The 23,751-nt window shown below is 42.0% G+C and overlaps 1 protein-coding gene across 2 annotated transcripts in view; it reads right to left on the bottom strand.

Annotated features, from left to right (window-relative positions):
* NPTN (neuroplastin) overlaps positions 1–23,751 on the bottom strand; it is a 124,231-nt gene that overhangs the window by 81,786 nt on the left and 18,694 nt on the right. Inside the window, exon 2 of one of the 2 annotated variants that reach the window (XM_077473779.1) lies at positions 22–369. The exons of the other annotated variant lie outside the window; for it this stretch is intronic. Within the exon in view, the coding sequence (XP_077329905.1) occupies positions 22–369 (348 nt within the window). The remainder of the gene's footprint in view (positions 1–21; positions 370–23,751) is intronic. 2 annotated transcript variants of the gene reach the window in all.

Below are 23,751 nucleotides of genomic sequence, written 5' to 3'. Positions count from 1 at the left end.
ACGGGAGAAGGGTGGACTCACTCTGCAAGACGCTTACGGTGGCCTGGGCTCGGATCCAAGTTATGGATGGGTTTTGTCTCAAGTCATTCCGTCGGGCGTCGTTGCTTGCCCGGCACTCATAAGTGCCAGAATCTTCCAGTGTCAGACGTGTTATTCTCAGCACACTCACCCCATTTGTGCCATAGGCTGTATTTATAAAGACCCGGCGCTTCCGTGCACCGTCCCATAGCTGTTTGAAAGACTCAACCCGGTTGACTTCAGCATACCACCATTGGATCTCCGGTGTGGGGATCCCCGCCACATCACAGTAAAGTTCAAAGGCATCCCCTGTTAGTTTAGTTTCTGACATAGGCGACTTGACAAACCCAGCTATGGTTAGAGGGGTTAGCGGAGAGGCAGTGATAGACCAGTGGGAAGAAAAGGACAAGGTGCAGAAAGAAAAAGAAAAGCAAATAAGAATGCAGATAACAGAAAAGATTAAAAAGAAGAAAGACAATTTTGTCTAAGCTATTTACAACTTTTCAGCACGGATGGTCTTCAGAAAAAAAATTAATGAAAAGGGAAACACTTTCATTGCATCAAATTATCCTTCACACCCATCATACTTATGTTTACACTGTTAACAAAAACCATGATCTATAAAGACTATATGTATATCTACATTTTCTTACCATTACAGCAATAGTCAAAGCTTTGGACTGTTTTTTCCATTTAAAAAAAATAGTAATTAACTGGCAAAAATAAAAACTCTTGTAAGGTTACCATAATTAGTGTACATAAACGGTTTCTTTTAGCAGCACTTTCAAATTAGCCTTATGTAATAATTACCTTGTGATCCTGCCATTTACATGGATCCCCCACCACCACCACACACCACAAATGTATTTTCAGGACTAGGAAGTGTCATTGTCTATCCAAAAGTGCTGGTTTCCTCAGGTAATTCCTTTACTGCATATGCACTGGAATTCTCAGATGGAGCTCCAGCAAGTATTTTAATAGTTTTCATTAAAAATAGCCCTCATAGTGTTACAAAGCAATATTAAAAAGGTATCTTTTGGGACGTGCTATATAGGTTGACTTTTCATTTAAATTCATGACCCATAAAACCAAAAGACAGATACGTCACCCAATTCAGTGAGTGTTTCACACACTATGCAATCACTTTCTTGATCGTATGTGAAATGATCACTGTATTGGGTGGGATGTCTGTTTTTTCTCTGGTTTCAAGGCTCATAGATTTAGGTGTTGATTTAATAGACAACCAGTGCGAGACTTTGACTATTTCTCTAATGTTAAATGTTGATGGTGCTCTGAGGAAAATGGAAGGACTAGCAAATCAGACTTCACACGTGATTTATCCTACAGTCACATTAAAGAAACATGTAACTTGCATAGGCAGTAAACCTTCCACACTGAAATTGTGGCATGTCAACTACAACTAAAGTTTCTATGGCAACTCTAGTCCACTGCAGTCAGGGAATGCTATTTCTAAGTGCTGTCTTTCTCAGACTGTTGGGATAAATTACTCAGTCCTGCATGATGGAAAATTATACTGCAAAGAAAGTTTACTGTGATAAAACACTATGAAAGCATGTACTACTCAATTGTTGTGTATGACACATGAATCTGTCTCATCACTTCAGAAAATCTCAGTATATGGCCATCAAAAAAAAAAATAAAAAACCTGAGGGGGAAAAAAAAAGGGTGCCTCATCCAATGATTTAGGACTCATCTGTGTAGGAACATGTAGGGATTACACACGCTGCCCATGAATTTTCTTCCAATAAAATTCTCCAATGATGGATAGCAAAATCTGGTACTACATTACATTATCTTAGAAGGGAAAATCCAAGGGCAGCAATGTGTTTTTAATAGGGTACAGGCTCTGGTGAGGCTATAATACAGATCACAGCTTTAGTCTAGTGGTACCCTGACCTGGACTAAGCCTGTAGGATGGGATCTCAAACATTTCAGGAGACTGTTGTGGCTCTACACTAGTTTCAGATCAGATAATGAAGCCAGAATCAGGATGACAGTCCCTGGGCCTGCACATGTCAAATCCATATTTATGTCCTCACAGGTTGTCCTCATTATACAATAATTAAAACATAACTCCACTTTTGTTGAGAAAAAAAAATCCCCTCTGGGTGATCTATGCACATTGCAGGGATTCTAACAAACTTTGTTGCAGATTCCTACCTTTTGTTGTTCTGAAGAAATAGCTGTGTCCATATGCAAAATAAATATAATGAGACTGATTTTATCATTCTCAATCAGCTGTTGCAATTGCAGGGTTCTAATGATGTAAGAGGGAAGGGTCTGCATCCCTTTAGATGGGATTTCTCTTTGGGAGTATTTCACTAAAAATGTCATTTTTGTTGCAGGGGGGCCCCAAATCAGGACTTCTGGGAAAATCAGTAAGCCAAACAAGCCGGGAATTACATTTCTGGGGGGTGTTATGTAGATCGGTGTACAGAAAAAAATCAGGAAGCCATATTGCATTTTACAGAAAATTACAGAGCTGCAGATTTAAAAGGGAAAAGGTAATTTTTGAGAACATTAAATTACAATATGGCTGGTGTCAGAATTGTATGTTCTTTTTATTTTTATTCAACTTTGTCCCACAACCTACCCTGTATTGTTAAGTAAAAAGACATGGTGCGAGTTTGAAGGTCCCTCATTGTACCACCTGGAAGGTACCCAAGCTGATGAAGAGTGTCTATTTTGCCACAAATCCTTAGGCATCCTTAGGCATACAGCCAATGTAACAGCAATGAATGCTTTAAGTGGGATGTTTAGTTTGGCATCTGTCAAAAGTGACTATAAAAATCATTTCCGGTATCCTTCAAAATGTGATTGCAACGAAAAAGATAATGGATCAAATATTGCAAATTAACTTGAACATATGGTTGTGAAAGAAAAATGTATATTACAATATATATGGACAGAACTTAGGCTGAGAATATTTCTCTGTGCACTCGGATTAATGTCCCATTGCAAAAACAAAAAACCTATTGAGCATTAACAAATGCAGACTATCAGAAATAGAAGTGTATTTGCCATACGCATGGATATTCAAATAAGTAGCTGTATTAATGTACAATGTCAGATGAGCGTCCTAAAACTAATGTAACATGGGAAGCATCTAATACATACACAATAATAAAATGACAAGTTGCATAAATCTAACCTACAGTTATGTATTCTTTTCCTGTGCTCTTTTTACAGTACTGAATAGTAACACATCTACAGCAGCCTGTGCTATTTCTCTCTCTAGCACTGATACCTATACTAAAGCCAACCCCCCCATGACTTCCCATCCGCCCTGCATTGCAGCATCCTCTGCAGCTGCCTGCTACCACCTTCTGTAGATTAGATGCGCATGCAGGCACAACCCCACTGATGCCTTGATTGCTGAGCTGTAATCTGCTAATGAAGGGCTGGCATAGAAAGAGTGATCATGCACAACACTTATTTAGCAAAGAACAGCCCCGACACACACACACACACAAACAACAATTATGTTGAAACTGCACAACACAGACACATAAGCAAACATTTTACAAAAAGAGTAAAGTGCCAAGTGCAATTTTGAAAAGAAACTGCAAATTAGGTGTGCCACCTCTTATGCTGCCAATAGCAACCAGATATGTTTAACCAGCTAAGCCCCCCACTGGCTTTGTAACCTTGTTCCCAGGCTAGAGCATGTAAAAAATAAAAAAAAGTCTGCAAAAAAACAAAAAAAAAACAAACATAGTAATAGCCAACATTCCAACACACACTACCTGTTTACTTCATGTTGCCATGATATTTTTAGAATGTATCTGTGGGCTGCTTAAAAGATTATTAGCTTGTCAAAACCCAATGTTTCCATAGCAACCATCTTAAGTATTGCTTAAGGTGTCCTATTTTTCCTTTTTTTTTTTTTTTTTTATTACTGCAAACCAAAGAATCTTTTTTTTTCTTCAAAGGAATGTAACACTTATGGCTATGGCCTTGTCTGACAGTATTTACACAGTTATTTGTACACAGAGAAAGACGCTACCTTCCCACATTCGGGGGGGGGGGGGGTTCTCCCATGACGCCATACTGCAGCGCTTCTATTCAGGCCAACCATTTCCCTAAAGCACTGCTACATGTGCCGTTTGGGGGCCTGAAGAGAAAATCTGTGATTATTCACAGTGGGTGGACAGCAGACATCTCTCACAAATTTGCGGGAAAGAATACATTTAATGTGCAGTCAGAACTTAAAGCGATATTAAACCCAAAACCAAAAACGTAAAGATATTGGAAGCTATTTCTTGGATGTAGTGGCTGCATTCGTTTTTTGTTGTAACATCTCCTGTATTAGAGTGCCTATACACTGGATGAAGGAGCAACAGAGACCTTTGGACAGCAGCATTGTCAGTCTGGGGAAAGGGTCAAATGTACTAGCGGATTTAGATACCAACAGACTTACTGGCTAGATCACCAGACGAAAATAGAAAGCCTAAAAAGAACACGTGCAGCCACATCATCTAAGAATTTGTAAATGGCAATATAATAAATGCATTTGGCTTAATATACACAGGACGTTTTAAAACCTTTGCTGAATGATATAACTTGACGGATAATAACAGACCATAAAAAAACATCCGCTTTGCTGCGTTTGCGTTTAGAAGTTTTTTTTTCTCCTAAATAGTAAAAATGTATCTCCATTGAAAACGTCTAAACAAAAAACATGGCTAAACGTGAGTTACTGCATATACAAACTGTTGCAGGCATTTGCCGTTTCAAATGCCTCTGAACCCATTTTTTTTTAGTTTAAAAAAATGCTTCTAAACCCAACTGCCTAGAAACTACCCTGTGTACAGTGCCTTGCGAAAGTAAGTATAAGCAACACAGCTCATCACCCTCAACACACTGTCAAACATGGTGGTGGCAGCATCATGGTTTGGGCCTGCTTTTCTTCAGCAGGGACAGGGAAGATGGTTAAAATTGAGGGGAAGATGGATGCAGCCAAATACAGGACCATTCTGGATGAAAACCTGTTGGAGTCTGCAAAAGACCTGAAACTGGGACGGAGATTTATCTTCCAACAAGACAATGATCCCAAACATACAGCAAAATCTACAAAGGAATGGTTCACAAATAAACGTATCCAGGTGTTAGAATGGCCAAGTCAAAGTCCAGACCTGAATCCAATCGAGAATCTGTGGAAAGAGCTGAAAACTGCTGTTCACAAACGCTCTCCATCCAACCTCACTGAGCTCGAGCTGTTTTGCAAGGAAGAATGGGCAAGAATTTCAGTCTCTTGATGTGCAAAACTGATAGGAGACATACCCCAAGCGACTTGCAGCTGTAATCGCAGCAAAAGGTGGCTCTACAAAGTATTAATGCAAGGGGGCCGAATAATTTTGCACGCACCACTTTTCAGTTTTTTATTTGCTAAAAAAGTTTAAAATAGCCAATAGATTTCGTTCCACTTCACAATTCCCACTTGTTGGTGATTCTTCACAAAAAATTAAAATTTTATATCTTTATGTTTGAAGCCTGAAATGTGGCAAAAGGTTGAAAAGTTCAAGGGGGGCGAATACTTTCGCAAGGCACTGTACATGTACTGATAACAGGAGAGTTCAGGGGCAAAAAAAAAACAAAAAAAAAAAAAACACCCAACTGCTCCTAAACGTCCGTTTACCAGCAGCAGTGTGCATGAGGTCTTTGAGTTTATTTTAATGATGTATGACATTCCCCATATGTCCCATTTGGAAATGTTAACACCCACTTGTAATAAAATGTAAAATCCATTGTAAATTAATTTTTTTAACAATAAATATTTAAACTCCTTTCACACTAAGTGCCCGTTCACACAGGGGCGACGCGACTTGCAGCGCATCTCACAGACGCGACCTGCACACGACTTCAGCGGCGACTTGCAAAATGACTTCTGTATAGAAGTCAATGCAAGTCGCCTGAAGTCGCCCCGAAAATACTACAGGAACCTTTTTCTAAGTCGGAGCGACTTGAGTCGCTCCTATTAGAACGGTTCCATAGTACAGAACGGAGCGCGACTTGTCAGGCGGCTAAGTCGCCTGACAAGTCGCGGTAGTGTGAACGGGCACTGAGGTGCTTTTCAAGCATTTTAGCACATAAAATAGTGGCTGTAAAGCACCTCTCATGCTTCCCAAGTGTAAAAAGCCCAAGTGCTTTCACACTGGGGCATTGCGCTTGCGGGACAAGAAAAAAAGTTCTGCAAGCAGCATCTTTGGGGCAGTTTGGGGAGGAGTGTATACACTCCTCCCAAAATGCTCTGCCTACTGACATGAATGGGCAGCGCTGATGAAGCGCCTGCAAAGCAGTTCAGCAGCACTGCAACGTGGATGCTTTTGACCCTTTCTTTGGCCGCTAGCAGGGAGTAAAATCACCCCGCTAGCAGCCGAAAAGTGCTGCTAAAACAACGGTAAAGCACTGCTAAAACTAGCTGCGCTTTACCGCTACCCCAGTGTGAAAGTAGCCTTACTGTAACCTCAGTCTGCTGTCCTTTTGATTTAACAAGTTTTAAGACATTTGAGGGCTCGTTCACACCAAGTTTGGTGACTGGTACAGCACTTACTTCTCTCGACTGTGTTGTGTATGAATGCACACAGTCCAGCTAAGGAGCAGGCCCACGAGTGTCCCTACAGCAGCTGGTTTGCTAAGGGGGCATCCAGAGACTAGGAGGAGCCAAGAGCATCGGGGACTCCAGGAGAGGAGGTAAGGGGCCACTCGATGCAATTCTATTGCACAGAGCAGGCAAAAGAAAAAAATAGGCTTTACAAACACTTTAAAGTGTTCGAAAGTGTTTAAAAGTGACCTGCTTCTTCACATTGTGTACTAAGCTGCACATTAAATGAACTCTGATGCATGCACAAGAGTGACGCGATTCCGGCCTGGCCAATGAAAACGTCAGCACCAAGAAGAGAAAATGAAGGGGGGCAGTGGCTGCCAGGAAGCTCTGGACACTGCAGTGGTGGAGCGAAGGGAAGTATAGTTACACTTTAATAGCCTATTCACACCAATGTGCTACTGTTACGTACAATATATTTGTCCGTGCACTGCAGTGTCATTCATTTTGAATGGTACACCAACATCCCCACAGAGAAACACAAAGCATGCTACAGCTCTGTGTGTTGTGATGTGCTGCAGGTCAATTGTGGTACTTAAAGAGCATTAGTCAAATGTGTCAAAATTAAAAAAAAGTCAGCTGCAACAAAAACTAGCTGCTGACTTAATAAACAAACAGACACTTGTCATGGTTTTCAGCAACATCCTCAACCAGAACGATTCTTCACTGGTACCGGCATATTAACTGTGGGCAGTAAGCTGTGATTGCTTGTGGCATTCACCGCTGGCTGCATACTGTGCATGCATGAGTCGCACTGCCCTTTATGAATGGTCTGGCAGGCTTCCGAATTCCGTGACATGCCACAGAAGGTTGTGGGAGAGGGAGGGGTAGGTGATCCAAGCGGAAGTGGGAGCATAAACCTGTTGTAAACAAGTATCCCCTGCCCCCCCCCCCCCCCCTTAAAAATTAAGGATTTGTCTCAAAGTATTTCCTGGGATGAAACCTTATTTCCTCGCACCAAGCAAAATATGGCCAAACAAGCTACAAGTTGTATGGGCTTGGGGGCCCACAACAAAATGAAGGAAGCGTTGAAGAGCTGGATAAATAGGGACATGCATGTAGGATGTTCAGAGAAGTTAGAAAGTCTCTCTGATGGAGGGAGGCCATGACAGACCTGGTGGATTTCATGCAAAATTTTTGGGGCTGAATAAAGACTAAATCTGTCCATAGACGAGTCCAGCAGGAACTGGCTGAGATTCAAACAATTTATGGGCATGGTGAAGGTACCAAAGTTGATCGATTAATCAAGCAATTAATTAATTAATCAAGCAGCCTGTCAGATTTTAAATGCAATTGTTAGTGGCTGTTATATCAGTGTTCTCCCAGCAATGGCCGGCTTCCCCCACCAGGAAAACACAATGGCTTAGCGGAAGGGATTCCCCCATTAACACTGACTGTGCTGAACGAGGAATAGAGCAAAAAAATCACTCCATGGCCAGCTTAAGAGCAAAACGCATTTGAGATTTACCCCACTCCTCCGCTGCTTACATTTTTTAATGTTTTTACCCATTTAGATACAATTTTTCTAAATAAAAAAGGTAGCTTTTCAGTCAACAGTCATCCAGACTTTTCTTTCATATATGCATTGGCTGCGAGCTTGGCTGGCACCTGTTTGTTTCTGAGGTGGATTTTTGGCTAGCTGACCCTGAGCGAGGAATTGGGAATAAACTGCGCTTAGGTGCAAACAAACACAAATAATGTAAAATAAAGGACCCTGAGCGAGGTCCATCTTAAAGATATTTAGGACCTTGATATTCATGATGGAGCAGATGCTCACTTTTAGTTTGGGAACTGTAAAAACATTGGAGTACAACTCCTGCAACCTTTGTCACAGAACTTGGTCCAGAAGGTCCGAGAGTGCTGCATGAAGATTTGTCAGTCAGTACAGATAAACATGCTGGTTGGAAAATATTAACCACTTGCCGCATGCCATATAGAAAAAGGACATCAGCAAAGTGGTTGTGTTATCCTGACCAGACATCCTATGACGTGGTCAGGATAACAAGCCACTGTGCACCCCGGGGGGTACTCATTGCGGCGATCATTGTTGTGGTATGCCCATCTGACAGACCGCAACTCTGATTTAGGCAAAGAGTCTCTAACAGACTCTACCACGTAATCAGCTGTGTCAAATCACAGCTGATCACAATGTAAACAGGAAGAGACATTTATCTGCTTTTCCTCACTCACCTCTGACAGAGTAGAGGAGAGCATATCGGCTGCTTATCTGACAGGGGAGGTCTGCGCTGATTGTTTATCAGCACAGCCTCCCCCCCCCCCCACAGATGCCATCCCTGATGGGAATGTGTGCCCACCAGCAACACCTGCCAGTGCCTCCTAATCAGTGATGTCAATCAGTGCCATCAGTGTCACCCATAAGTACCCAGTACCGCCTATCAGTGCCCCCTCATCAGTGCCAAGCAGTGGAGAAAACTTACCTATTTACAGAATTTTATAACATGAAAAAAAAAGTTTTTTTCCTAAATTTGGTCTTTTTTTATTTGTTTAGCAAAAAATAAAAACTGCAGAGGTGATCAAATACCACCAAAAGAAAGCTCTATATGTGAGAAGAAAACTCATATGGACAATGAAGCATGCAATGTATACTATGCAGAGAAATATATTAAATGGTTAAGGGAGTACACACACACACACACACACACCCTCTCTAACCCTCAATTAAAGGTAGGTGTCACCATAACGCAAAGAAACAGCAAAGAATACACCAACTTGGGCTACCAAAAAAAAAATTTATTAGAAAAAGTACTGCAAAAAAAAAAAATGAAAAAAAAACATAAAAGGCTTCCGACTGGATAAAATACCGTATTTATCGGTGTATAACACGCACTTTTTTCCTCTTAAAATCTGGGGAAAATCATGGGCGAGTGTTATACACCGATCCCCCGCTGATTGTCAGCTTCTCTGCTGTTCTTTCGGCTATTTTCGGCCACACTCGGCAGCTTTTGCAAACCCGACAACCACGGAGAACGGGCGAAAATAGCTGAAAATAGCCGAGAGCTACTGAGCACCGCCGAGCTACACAGGACATCCACTCTCTCAGCGGCACCAATTTTAAATGGCAAGCCTGCAAAAGACACTGACAAGGCTGCAATGCAAGGCTGCAAATGACTGACAAGGCTGCATTAATGGGAATTTAAAAGTACTTTTTTTCCTTAAACTTCCCTCCTAAAAGTTTTTTTCTTTAAAATTCCCTCCTAAACTTGGGGTGCGTGTTATACGTCGGCATGTTATACGCCAAAATACAGTATACAAAAAGTGGTCTCTGAAAATACTGAGCACTGTACAATAAATGTATAGTAAACAATGGTAAACATTTGTAATCCTATACCGTAATGAGGGAAGGCCAAGCACTGAGGGGTGAACTTCTCCTTTAATGCAAAGAATGCAATAAGAAAAAAACAAAAACAAACACCTTTACAACAACTTTAAGGCTACTTTTGCACTGAGGTGCCAGCAAAGCGCCTCTCCAGTCACTTGGACTTTCACACTGGAGCGATGTGCTTGCGCAACGTTAAAAAAAAAAAGTCCTGCAAGCGGAATCGAAGCACTTTAGGAGCAGCGGATACACCTATCCTAAAGCGCCCCTGCCCATTGAAATCAATGGGCAGCGCCAGAGAAGCGCCTGCATGCGCTTTTAACCCTTTATAAGGCTGCTAGCAGAGGGTTAAAAGCACCCCACTAGTGACTGAAAAGCGTCTCAAACTACAGTAAAGCACCGCTAAAACTAGCGGCACTTTACCGCAGACGCCCCCACGCCTCAGTGTGAAAGTGCCATTAAGCTGTCAACTGGATTTTTGCACCAGGTGTAGTAATTAGATTTGAGCTACAAAAGCAGAAAATATATTATATGAGAAATGGGCATTTTAAAAAATTGTGCCCATAGGTATTTGAAAATATATCACGAGTACATAAAAAATTTCCGTGCGACACATGTTACATCATGCTTGATACACGTATATGTGTTTATGCATATGGTCATATAGTTGCCCTTATTTTTTTTTTAAATGATATTTTGCATACAGAAATAAAAAGTGTTTTTATCTTCAAATAAATGTATATGTACTCATGTGATATTTTTTCAAATACCTATGGGAACCACCTTTTAAAAAGACCATTTCCCACATATTTTTTCTACTTTTTACTATACAATCGGGCTGGTGCTCCCTATGGTTTGAGCCCTTTAGATCAAGAGGCCCTCACTCTTTATCCTACCTAACTTAATTGAGCTATTTTTATTTACAAAATAAACTAAGAAACAATATTCACGTTTTTGCTTCAAACCCAAAACCTGACCATCTGAGATTTGAAATGCTGAGGTTTGGTGCGTCTACGGGACTATACTGCTAAATATAAGTCCAGGTCAGATGGCTTAAACGACTTGATTCTCTTACCACAGCTCAGTCAAAGCCGTGCTCTTTCTAAGCGCTCAAAAAGTTAATAAAAGATCATGGATTTCTGGCAGCCAGCTGGACGATGGATAATACCCCGTGTGTTTCACTTTCCAACCTCTGAATCCTTGCCAAGTGAACACAGAAGCTGGCAACTTGATTGTCCTTGAGATAAGAGATGGGGGTTGGGGTTCTTTTCTAATATGTGCTTATGAAAATTAATCTGAAAATCCAAGGCAACATTTGTTATATTTTTACCTGCTCTACATAAACAGTGCAGTGAATATTCAACGCTTGATGCTAATTGCATATGAAATGCAAACTTCTTAAATCTTGTAAAACAGGATGTGTGTGCATTGCACAAGGTTACATGCTATAAATATATAGATGGCAAACAAATGGAAAAAATCCACTCATTTTAAACAGTGTTAAAGGAGACATGCTATTCTTTTCCCATTTACATATTCACGTGAAAGATGAATTAAACAGTTATCAATATGTGTCATGAATTATAAACACTGTAGTTAATTGTATAAAATGATCTATGTATACTGAGCAGCAATTTTGGTCCCTTGAATTTTCTGTTTCGTGTAAATACTCTCTGTAGTAACAATGTAATCTTGGCTGCCTTGAAGGGGAGTAGCAGTTTTTTAATTCCAGGCAAGAAAGAGGTACTTTCATAATTGTAATATGGCAATGCTTACATGTGCGCTGTTAATTTAAAGTAAAAATAAATAAAATAAAATAAAATAAAACACTAGGGACATCTGATCAGTGTGATAAGTCCCTGGTGCTGCTGTCTGTACATTGAGTAGACACCACTACTTGAGTGTTCACTTGCTTCCGGTTCCAGCCCTGAGTTGCTGTTCTCCTGCACTGTAACATAGGTCAGCTGCTCAGCACAAGCGTCATTTAGAGAATGTGTTGTATTTTCTGAATAAATGCAAAAGTATTCTCTGATTGGCACACATCAATTTCCAGCTACCAGGGGGATCGGCCAGGTATGGCATATACAAAGTTACATGGCTTCAAGCTGAACTCATGTTACTCTATATAAAATGCCTATGCAGGGAATTATTCTTTAAATGGCGTATTGATCAACAATGACCTTGCTCCTCAGCCTTGATTCCAAACACCTCCAGAGAAGCCATCCTTCAGGGTAATAGATCAGAGTTTGCTTCCTCCATTAGCCAAGCTCATTTCCTGCCCTAGAGACCAAGCATTTTTCCTTGCTTGTCATTTCCTTGGGCTCTGGTCCCAAGTGGAGCCTAATGTCCTGTACATACAATCCGAAAATCGGACAACAGATCGTCCATTTTTGCATGCTAGTTGTATATCGAACCTGAAGAGTTTACTAAAATTACGAAAATTCATGTATGACAGAATAAGAAATATATATATATCAGTAGTGATGTCATGTGTTGTGTATTTTTATTGTATTTTCAGATGACAACTGCACTGATTAAAACGAAAATCATATGATCTGGTATCGTATGAGATAAATTTCCGTGCATGTCTGACAAAATAATAAATCGGATGAACTGTCTTGATCGGCTCTCGAAAGCTCTGTACCAACGATCCCATTATATTTTTCGTCTGATTTTCAGATTGTGTATACGGGCCATTAGAGAGAACCCAGCCCTTAAGTGTTTCCCACAAATAAAGCTTTCTTTTGGTGGCATTTGATCACCTCTGCGGTTTTTATTTTTTGCTAAACAAATAAAAAAATACAGAAAATGTTGAAAAAAATATGTTTTTTTTGTTTCAGTTTCAAAACTTTGTAAATAAGTAAGTTTTCTCCTTCACTGATGGGGTTACACTGATGGGCAATGATAAGGCGGCACTGATGGGCACCGATGAGGTGGCACCAATGAAGTGGCACTGATAAGGTGGCATTGATGGACACATATGTGGCACTGATGGGCGACACGGATGGGCACTGATAGGTGGCACAAATTGGCACTGATAGCTGGCACGGATGGGCATGGATAGGCGGCACAGATGGCATAGGTAGGCGGCACAGATGGGCATGGATGGGCACTGATAGGTGGCATGGATGGGCACTGATAGGCGGCACAGATGGGAACTGATTGGCATCCATTAGTACAGTATATTATAATACAATGCCCCCTATCAGTGCCAAACAATAATGCATGCCAATCAGGGATGCCCATTGTGGGCACTGATTGGCATCCATTATGGGCACCAATTGGCATCCATTGTGGCACTAACTGGAACCCTCGGTGGTCTAGGGTGGCATACCTTGTCCTGGGCATCTCTGGTGGTCTGGTGGCGTCCCTGGCGGTCCAGTGTGGGCATCCTCGGGAGGGGGCTGCGCTGATAATCGATCAGCACAGACCCCCCCCCTGTCAGAGGAGCAGCCGATCGGCTATCCTCTACTCGCGTCTGACAGACGCGAGTGAGGAAAAGCCGATCACCGGCTCTTCCTATTTACACTGTGATCAGCCATGATTGGACATGGCTGATTACGTGGTAAAGAGTCTCCGTCTGAGACTCTTTACCAAGATCGTAGTTGCAGGGTGTCAGACTGACACCCCGCAAGAACGATCGCCACGATGCGCGCCCCCGGGGGCGCGCAGCGGCTCAAAATCCTGATCCCGTCATATAACGTCCGGTCAGGATTTTGAAACCACTTTGCTGCCGTCATTTTGTTATAGGGCGGGCGGCAAGTGGTTAAACAAACAAACATGTTATACTTACCAGCACTGGAGCCAAGTCACAGCTCCGTGTGTCCATTCAGACACAGGGCCCCACCCCCTCTCTCCCCCCAATTGGATGACTGAATGACAGCCGCAGGAGCCAATGGCGCCACTGCTGTCTCTCAGCCAATCAAGAGGAGTGTCCTGGACAGCTTAGACATTCGTGGCAATTGCTGTAGAGAGAGGGGCTTAGGTAAGTAATAACGGGGGGGCTGGGGAGGCCACTGGTCCTGCCCTCCTCCCCGTTAACCGACCACGATTTACCATGGCTGCTGAGCCCTGACACTGTGGTCAGTTTACGTGCTTTCATCATCTGCAGCTCTCCTCTGTCGTCCTCTCTGCCTAACTCTCTTTGCGCTTGTAACAATGCCCATCCGTTCCCTTCTGTTGCAGAAATTACTTTTACATTTTCATACAATTCCCAGTGTTATTGATAGATGCCCCAGTGTGTGTGCGCCCCTTATAAATAAACTGCCATTCTATACCTTATTTCAGATTGCCACTCACATGACTGGCCGCCTCTCTCCTCCTACACTCCCGACTGGCATCTGGAGGGGATTTTCTATCCCTGCCACTGTAGCTGTCAGATTGAAGGAGAGGTGCAGCAGTCATGTGAGAACCAAGCAGCACTCTGAAATAAGGTATAGAACGGCATTTTATTTATAAAGCACACACACTGGGGCACCTATAAGCAAACAGAGAAAAGGTATCATTATTTCTATTTTCAAACCACGAATATATATATATATATATATATATATATATATATATATATATATATATATAGTCATTTGACCTATGTCAGCCTTTTTTTTTACCACTATTTCCAGAATTCAGTTCCTCTAACTAAGGCTGCGTACACACGGGCGGACTTTCTGACGTTCTTGGTCTGCTGAAACGTGTTTCAGCGGACAGTCCGCTCGTGTGTGGGCTTCAGCGGACTTTTTCAGCGGACAGCCTGGCGGACTAAGTCTTTCGGAATTTCCGTAATATTGTCCGTCCAACTTTGGTTTCAGCGGACAGTCCGCTCGTGAGTAGGCAAGTTGGACGGACTAAGTATGGCGCATGCTCAGAAAGGATTTACACGGCCGAAGGTTGCATTGCAGTGTATTGGACGCCGTATTTCTAGTCCCGTCGTACGTGCTGTACACGTCATTGCGCAAGCTTTCAGCGGACTGTCTGTTCATCGTGTGTGGTCAAGTCCGTTCATTCAAAAGTAGGACGGACTGTCTGTCGGATTGTCTGACGGACTTAGTTGGCCAGACAGTCCGCCCGTCTGTACGCGGCCTAAAGCTAAGCAGCAACGATGCAGCTCACATCGATGTATAGGGGCAGTTTTCCCTGCCAAACATTTGTTTTTTCTTCATTCCAGTCTCAAAGTTTACATACAGCAGATCAGGGTTGCACCAATACCAGTAATGGTATTGATACTAAGCATTTGCATGAGTACTTGTATTTGTGAAAATGCTCTGATACCTTTGCGATTTGCCTACACAAAATAAATGGGCTCAAATCGCATTACGAATGTGGTGTGATTCCTATTCCTATTCATTTTGTATGGGCTCAAATTGCAAATTGGTACTTTGTATTGGCAAGTACTTGTGTACAAGTATAGATACTCGCCGGTAAAAACAGTATCATTGCAACCCTACAGAAAACCCAAATTCATCAGTTAATGCTGAACTTAGATAAAAGCATTTATGAAAACTCCAACCTCTTAGCTAAGATTAAGCTGAAGTTTAAAATGAAATTCACTATATGTAAAATTGTCTCTTTAAAATAAGCCCTTCATAATGCAACACGGCCAGCTTCTATTGCCTTCACTTCTGCTCTGGGAGTGAATACTGCCAAGTAATAAGCAAAGTGCAGCCTGTGACACATTAGCAATCGTTTCACTTGCAACAGGATCACGAAAACTGTTCACCTCATATACTTGTTTTTCCTTCTAAAACGCTGCCGATTCTCGCTAGTTGGCAAGGAACAGCGTTGGAGTAAAGCTTTACAAGGTCCAGCAAGTGAGCAGCGACAGACAGTATAGAGCAGTGATGGCAAACCTTGGCACCCCAGATGTTTTGGAACTACATTTCCCATGATGCTCATGCACTTTGCAGTGTAGTTGAGCATCATGGGAAATGTAGTTCCAAAACATCTGGGGTGCCAATGTTCGCCATCACTGGTATAGAGAATCAGGCAAGTCGTTCCTTTGCTTTCCAAGCGATCCTGTTGCCAACTTGTTGCAGCAATTGACATCATCACTACTGTTACATGGGCCTAAGGGTCTGTACATAACCGTGCCAGAGGTTGCCAGACTTACAGACCTACATATGTTGGTACGAGGGAGATCTAAAGAGAAGAAATGTATCTGGTAAAATAGCTAGTTTTACATTACCTTACATTTACCCTTCTACAGTTTAAAAAAGGAAAGCAGTTTTTGCACACGGTTAAAGCGGGAGTAATTTATTTTATTTTCGTTTTTTACTACACCTGAGCTAGTATGCGCTGAATACCAGCTCATTATGAAATACTTACCTTAGAAGGAGGCGCCGGCATCTCACTCGGACCACGCCAAGGGAGCTGACATGTTCCCTCAGCGTGTCTTCCGGGTATCGCGGCTCTGGCGCTGTGAGTGGCCGGAGCCGCAAAGTCGTCACTCTCGTGCATGAATGAATGAATGAATGAAATACTTATATAGCGCACAATGCGAACTGAATCGCCTCTAGGAGCTGTGGCGAGCTTTGATCATCTGCTAAAAGAGGAAGGTCTTGAGTTTTTTCCTAAAAGCCAGGTGATTTTCTTCCAGGCGGATGTTGATTGGTAGAGCATTCCATAGCCGAGGCCCTTGGACAGCGAATCTCCGATCACCCTTGGATTTATACCGGGCTTTGGGCACGAGGAGGAGGTTTTTGTTGGCTGATCGAAGACTGCGGTTTGGTGTGTAATGATTTATTTTCTCCATTGGGTATTGCGGAGCTTCTCTATGCACGCATTTGTGGGTGAGGCAAAGGGTCTTGAACGTGATCCGATTTTTTACGGTTAGCCAATGTAAGCTCCTCAGTGAAGGAGAAATGGATTCCCAGGGTTTTTTTTCCTGTTATCAGCCTTGCCGCCGTGTTTTGGATCAGTTGTAATCGCGCAAGTTGATATTGTGGTAATCCTATGTAAAGCGAGTTTGCGTAGTCCAGTCGTGAATTAATGATTGTTCCAACTACCACTGCTTTGTCATTCTTTGGGATAAAAGGGATGAGTCTGCGAAGCATGCGCAGCAGATGGTGAGATCGACTGACTACAGATCCCATTTGCGCATCCATTGACATTTGTGCGTCTAAAATAACCCAGAGACTCTTCGCTTTGGTCTTTGGGGAGATAGTCTGCCCAAAGACGGTTGGTGGAGACCAGGAGGTTTTGGTTGCAGGCTTATGATTTGGGTGTAAGATAAGAAGCTCTGTCTTTGATTGGTTCAGCTGGAGGGAGTTGGTGGTCATCCAGTCCTCTATTGATTTGAGGCAGTTTTCAAGTTGTTGTTGGTGATCTTTTTTTCCATTGATCCGGAAATAAAGTTGCGTGTCGTCAGCGTAAGAGTGGAAGCAGAGATCTGAGCATCTGATGATTTGAAGGAGTGGGCGAATGTAAATGTTGAAGAGAACGGGTGACAACGGAGAGCCTTGAGGGACTCCGCAGGTGACTGCCTGAGTTTCGGAGAGGAATTTTCCTAGTTTCACTGTCTGTGACCGATTTCCTAGGAAGGACGCGAACCAATGGAGATCTATGTCTTGGACTCCGGCTACTTCTGTGAGGCGGACGAGTAGAGTATTGTGATCTACTGTATCAAACGCTGCACTTAGGTCTAGCAGTACGAGGAGACACGGCTCTCCATCATCTGCTGCTTCGAGGGCGTCATCCCAAATCTTGAGGAGAGCTGTTTCTGTTCCATGACCCGGGCGGAAGCATGTGCACAGGAGTTTTCTTCCCGGCAGGGTGTGGCGTCTGCTGGACTTTCAGCCGAGAATCCCCGGCGCACATGCAGTCAGCGGCGCATTGCGAGGGGAATATCTCCTTAACCGTACAGGTTTAGGAGATATTCTTTTTACCTACATTACAAATTAACTATACAACCGTTTTAATCATTTCAACCCTGAAGATTTCATGAAAACTCCAAAATTATATATTTTCTAAAAGCAGACACCCTAGACAATAAAATAATGATAGTTCCAATTTCTTTACATATTAGCGCAAAGGTAAAAAAATAAACAAAAAATGTATTTTATGGCACACATTACACAATAAATTATCCAATGATTAGGTTGAGCCGAAAAGATACCCAACATGTTAAACCTTAAAATTGTACACGCCCATGAAATGGTGACAAACTTTAGTACCCTATATTTTCCATAGACAAAGCTTTAAAAGCCTTTATAGGTCATCAGTTTAGCATTACAGGAGGAGCTCCCATGCTAGAATTTTTCCCTCTGATGTGCGTGGCGATATGTAACGTGTTCGCAATTGATGTTTTCATGAGCAGGAACCAGCATACACGTGTGCTCAAAATGTTAGCACCATGGGGAGAAAAAGTCTGATTTTATTTGGCAATAGGTTCTCTTTAACCACTTGCCGGCCAGCCGCCGTCGTTGCGGGAACGAGAGCCAGAACGGGGCTCTGTCAACGTAAACAGAGATCCCCATTCTGACAGAAAGATCTGCTGTTGCTAGTGATTAGGAACAGCGATCTCTCTCCTCCTCCAGTCATCCCAGCCCCCAGTTAGATACACTACCTAGTGTTAACCCCTTCCCTGTCAGTGGCATTTTATACAGTAATCAGTGGCCATTTTTGGCTCTGATCTCTGTATAAATGTCAATGGTCCCAAAAAAGTATCTGATCTGTCTGCCGCAGTCCCCCTAAAAGTCACAGATCACCGCCATTACTAGTTAAAAATGTAATAAAAATGTCATAAACATATCCCCTATTTTTTAGACGCTATAACTTTTGTCCCCTAGTCGGTCCCATCCCCCCTACAGTTAGAACACACCTAGGGAACACATTTAACCCCTTGGTAAAAAAAAAGTCAAAAGTGTCCGATCTGTCCGCAATGTCGGAGTCCTGAGGAAAAAAAAAAAAAAAAAAAACACAAATCTATCCTCCATTTTGTAGACGCTATAACTTTTGCACAAACCAATCAACATACACTTATTGCGATTTTTTTTTATACCAAAAATATGTCGAATACACATCGGCTTAACCACTTGACCACTGGGCACTTAATAACCAGACCAATTTTCAGCTTTCGGTGCTCTCACATTTTGAATGACAATTACTCAGTCATGTACCCATATGGAATTTTTTCCTTTTTTCACACAAATAGAGCTTTCTTTTGGTGGTATTTAATCGCCGCTGGGTTTTATATTTTTTGTGCTATAAAAGAAAAAAAAGAAAATTATGTAAAAAAAAATGAATTTTTCTTCGTTTCGGTTATAAAATTTAGCAGATTAGTAATTTTTCTTCATACATTTTGGCCAAAATTTATACTACTACATATATACTATACATATCTTTGGTAAAAATAAGTACAAATTGGTGGATATTATTTGGTCTTTGTGAAAATTATAGAGTCCACAAGCTATGGTGCCAATATCTGAAAATTGATCACACCTGAAGTACTGACGGCCTAACAAATTTTTCTTGAGACCCTAACATGCCAGAAAAGTACAAATACCCCACAAATGACCCCTTTTTGGAAAGAAGACATTCCAATGAATTTAGTAAGAGGCATGATGAGTTTTTTGAAGTTGTCATTTTTTTCCTACAGTTCTTTTCAAAATCAAATTAATGATTTTTTTTTCACAAAACTGTCATATTATCAGGTTATTTCTCACACACAGCATATGCATACCACAAATTACACCCCAAAACACATTCTGCTATTACTCCCGAGTATGGCGATACCACGTGTAGGACTTTTACACAGCCTGGCCACATACAGAGGCCCAACATGCAGGGAGCACCATCAGGCATTCTGGAGCACCCAGGCCAATTCTGACATTTCTCTCCTACATGTAAAAATCATCATTTATTTGCTAGAAAATTACATAGAACCCCTAACATTGTTTTTTTAGCAAAGACCCTAGAGAATACAATGGTGGTCATTGCAACTTTTTATCACGCACGGTATTTGCGCAGCAATTTTTCTAACGCGTTTTTTTTGGAAAAAAATAACAGTTTTGTGCTTAAAAAAAAAAAACAGTAAAGTTAGGCCAATGTTTTTGCATAATGTGAAAGATGAAGTTACGCTGAGTAAATAGATACCTAAAATGTCACTCTTCAAAATTGCACACGCTCGTGGAAAGGCGCCAAACGTCGCTAATTAAAAATCCCCATAGGTGACGCTTTACATTTTTTTTTTTTTACTGGTTACATGTTTTGTGTTACAGAGGAGGTCTAGGGCCAAAATGATTGCTCTCGCTCTAACGTTCGCAGCAATACCTCACACGTGTGGTTAGAACTCCGTTTTCATATGTGGGCGGGACTTACGTATGTGTTCGCTTCTGCACGCGAGCACATGGGAACAGGGGTGCTGGAAATTATTATTATTTTTTTTATTGTTCATTTTACTTTATTTTAGTTTGACATTTTTATTCCTATTACAAGGAATGTAAACATCCCTTGTAATAGGAATATGGCATGACAGGTCCTCTTTACAGTGAGATATGGGGTCAATAAGACCCCGCATCTCACCTCTAGGCTGGGAAGCCTGAAATAAATAAAAAAATGGCAGAGTATTGGCAGCTATTGCAGAGTATTGGCAGGGTATTGGCAGAGTATTGGGTATTGCAGACTATTGCAGGGTATTGGCAGGGAATTGAGAGGTTAATTTTCCGCGAGCAGCGATGTGGGCACTGCAGATGAAGCCCACAGTGCTGCTGACACTGATCTCTTCCCCCTCTGCTGTACCGATCGGTACACAGAGGGGAGGGAGGAACCGGCATCATAACATGACGCCGGTTTGTTTACAAGTGATCGCTCCGTCAAATGGTCGCCGCGACGAGTGGCCGTTTACCGTGATGCGCCGGGTCTCACGGGTGGCTGAACTGGGAGATGCCGTTGTAAACAGTATCTCCCCGTTCTGCCTAGCAACAAGTGATGCTGATCTCTGCTCCATGTGATTGGAGCAAAGATCAGTGTTCACCAAATGAAAGCCCAGCCCTCCACAGTTAGTAGCACGCCCCTAGGAACACTTAACCCCTACACTGCCACCCCTGGTTAACCCCTTCACTGCCAGTGTCATTTACACAGGAATCACTGCTGTATAAATGACAATGGTCCCAAAAATGTGTCAAAAATGTCCGATGTGTCCGCCATAATGTCGTAGTCACAATAAAAAAATCGCTGATCGCCGCCATTACTAGTAAAAATAATTATTAATAAAAATGCTATAAAACGATCCCCTATTTTGTAAACGCTATAACTTTTGCGCAAACCAATCAATAATCGCTTATTGCGATTTTTTTTACCAAAAATATATAGAAGAATACGTATCGGCCTAAACTGAGGGAAAAAAAAATTTTATATATATTTTTGGGGGATATTTATTATAACAAATAGTAAAAAATAATGGGTTTTGTTCAAAATTGTTGCTCTATTTTTGTTTATAGCGCAAAAAATAAAAACCGCAGGGGTAATCCAATACCACCAAAAGAAAGCTCTATTTGTGGGGGAAAAAAGGACGTCAATTTTGTTTGGGAGCCACGTCGCATGACTGCGCAATTGCCAGTTAAAGCGACGCAGTGCCGAATTGCAAAAAGTGGTCTGGTCTTTGGCCAGCAAAATGGTCCGGGGCTGAAGTGGTTAAACAACTGCCCTGTAGCCGTCATTCAGCTATGGGCCGGTTGTTAAGTGGTTAAACTGAGGAAAACTTAAAAAAACAACAACAATACAATATATTGTGTTTTTTTCAAAATAGTCACATTTTTGTTTATAGAGCAAAAAAAAAAAAACAAAAAAAAACACAGAGGTGATCAAATACCACCAAAAGAAAGCTCTTTTTATGGGGGGGGGGGGGGGGATTACACATATTTTGTTTGGATACAATGTTGCACGACTGCACAATTGTCAGTTAAAGTGATGCAGTGCCGTATGGCCTGGTCAGGAAGGGAGCAAATCCTTCCGGGGCTGAAGTGGTTAAAACAGAACTAAAGGCATTTTTTTTTTGTTTGGATAGAGTGGAGAGGGATAAGAAGACCTATTGAGTTATTGCTCTATGATCTCTCTATTTGACCCAATTTACCAAGAATGAAAACAAAAGAACAGGAATAGATAGAGGGGGAATCTTCCAATTGCAACACTAGTCCTGTAGACACAGTGGACAAACCTAAGAGCAAGAACAGAGCACGATTCAAGCAGGACTATAATAACCTTCACTCCTGAGCGGCTGTTTCCTGGAGCTCCCCGCCAGCCTCTCACATATTTGTGTGCGGGAGTTCATCTCGTAGACGCCAAAACTGGTTCTAGAAAACGCAGCTCCACTACTTTTTCTAGAGGAAAAATGTAGCCATGTGCAAATTTACCTCTAGCTTTCTCATACTGACAAACTCATTTGGCTGTGAACAGCTATGAAAGTAATACACATGCTGTCATTGCTGACCACCTCTTACACCCCTTTCACACCAGGGCGTTTTGCAGGTGCTATAGCATTAGAAATAGCGCCTGCAATCCGCCCTAAAGAAGCTGCACCATTGTGTGTAGTGTGAAAGCCCCGAGGGCTTTCACACTACAGCGGTGCGCTGGCAGGACGTCAGAAAAAAGTCCTGCCAGCAGCTTCTTTGGAGCGGTGTGTTTACCGCTCCTCCACCACTGCTCCCCATTGAAATCAATGGGGCAGCGCTGTAATACCGCCGGCAAAACGCCGCTGTTGCGGCATATTGCCTGCGGTTTTAACCCTTTTGCGGCCGTTAGCAGGGGTAAAAGCGCCCCGCTATCGGCCGAAATGCGCCGCAAATCCTAAAAATAGCGGCGTTTTACCGCCGACACAATGGGCGGTGTGGTGTGAAAGGGGTCTTGGAGCTGCACGATTCTGGATAAAATGAGAATCAATTTTTTTTTCTTAGAATAAAGATCACAATTCTTTCATGATTCTTAGAGTAACATCTTTCTCATTATACAAAAAAATTGTGCTAACTTGACTGTTTATTTTTTAATTTGTGGAAGTGTATTTTTTCCTAAACAAACTGAGTTTGAAAGACCGCTGTGCACATACAGTGTGATAAAATATTGCAATGACCGCCATTTTATTCTCTAGGGTCTCTGCTAATTATATATATAAAAATATGTTTGGGGGTTCTAAGTAATGTTCTAGCAAAAAAATACTGATTTTAACTTGTAAGCAATAAGTGTCAGAAAAAGGCTTAGTCTAAGTCAGTGGTCTCCAAACTGTTGCCCGGGGGGCCAGATGTGGCCCTTTGCTTGTCTTTATCTGTCCCTTGGGGCACTATTCCAAATGATGGGGCACCATTCCTCCTACTGACACCAACAATGGGGCACTAGTCTTCTAACTGATTTCAATGGGACACTATTTCTTCCATTAAAACCAAAGATGGGGTACCGATCCCGGGGTTTTTTTATTTTTATTTTTTTTAACACCCACTAGGCACAGCCCGGCCCCCCTAAAGGACAGTAAATTGCCCCTTTGCTTAGAAAGTTTGGAGACCCCTGATCTAAGTGGTTAAACTGACCTCATTTGCAGACCGAAGTTCATCAAACCAAAATGATACATTGTTTTTATTCTCTCTCAGTGCTGAGCAATGTTGCGCTAAACTTTGCCAAAGGCTTTTTTTTTTTTTTGGCAGCTGTGAGTGAGCAGAGAACGGCTCTGCACCATTGACATGAATCATGGAAATGTCAGATTAAGATCATGAGGGAGGTTGAATCGAGCGGGATTTTTTTTTTTTTTTTTTTTACAATTAATTGTGCAGCACTACCACCTTTGCAAAAC

This window comes from Lithobates pipiens, unplaced genomic scaffold (assembly GCF_037356315.1).
Source record: "Lithobates pipiens isolate NorthernLeopardFrog02 unplaced genomic scaffold, aLitPip1_a1.2 Scaffold_8, whole genome shotgun sequence".
NCBI lineage: Eukaryota > Metazoa > Chordata > Amphibia > Anura > Ranidae > Lithobates > Lithobates pipiens.
This window is presented reverse-complemented; position numbering and strand designations above follow the sequence as displayed.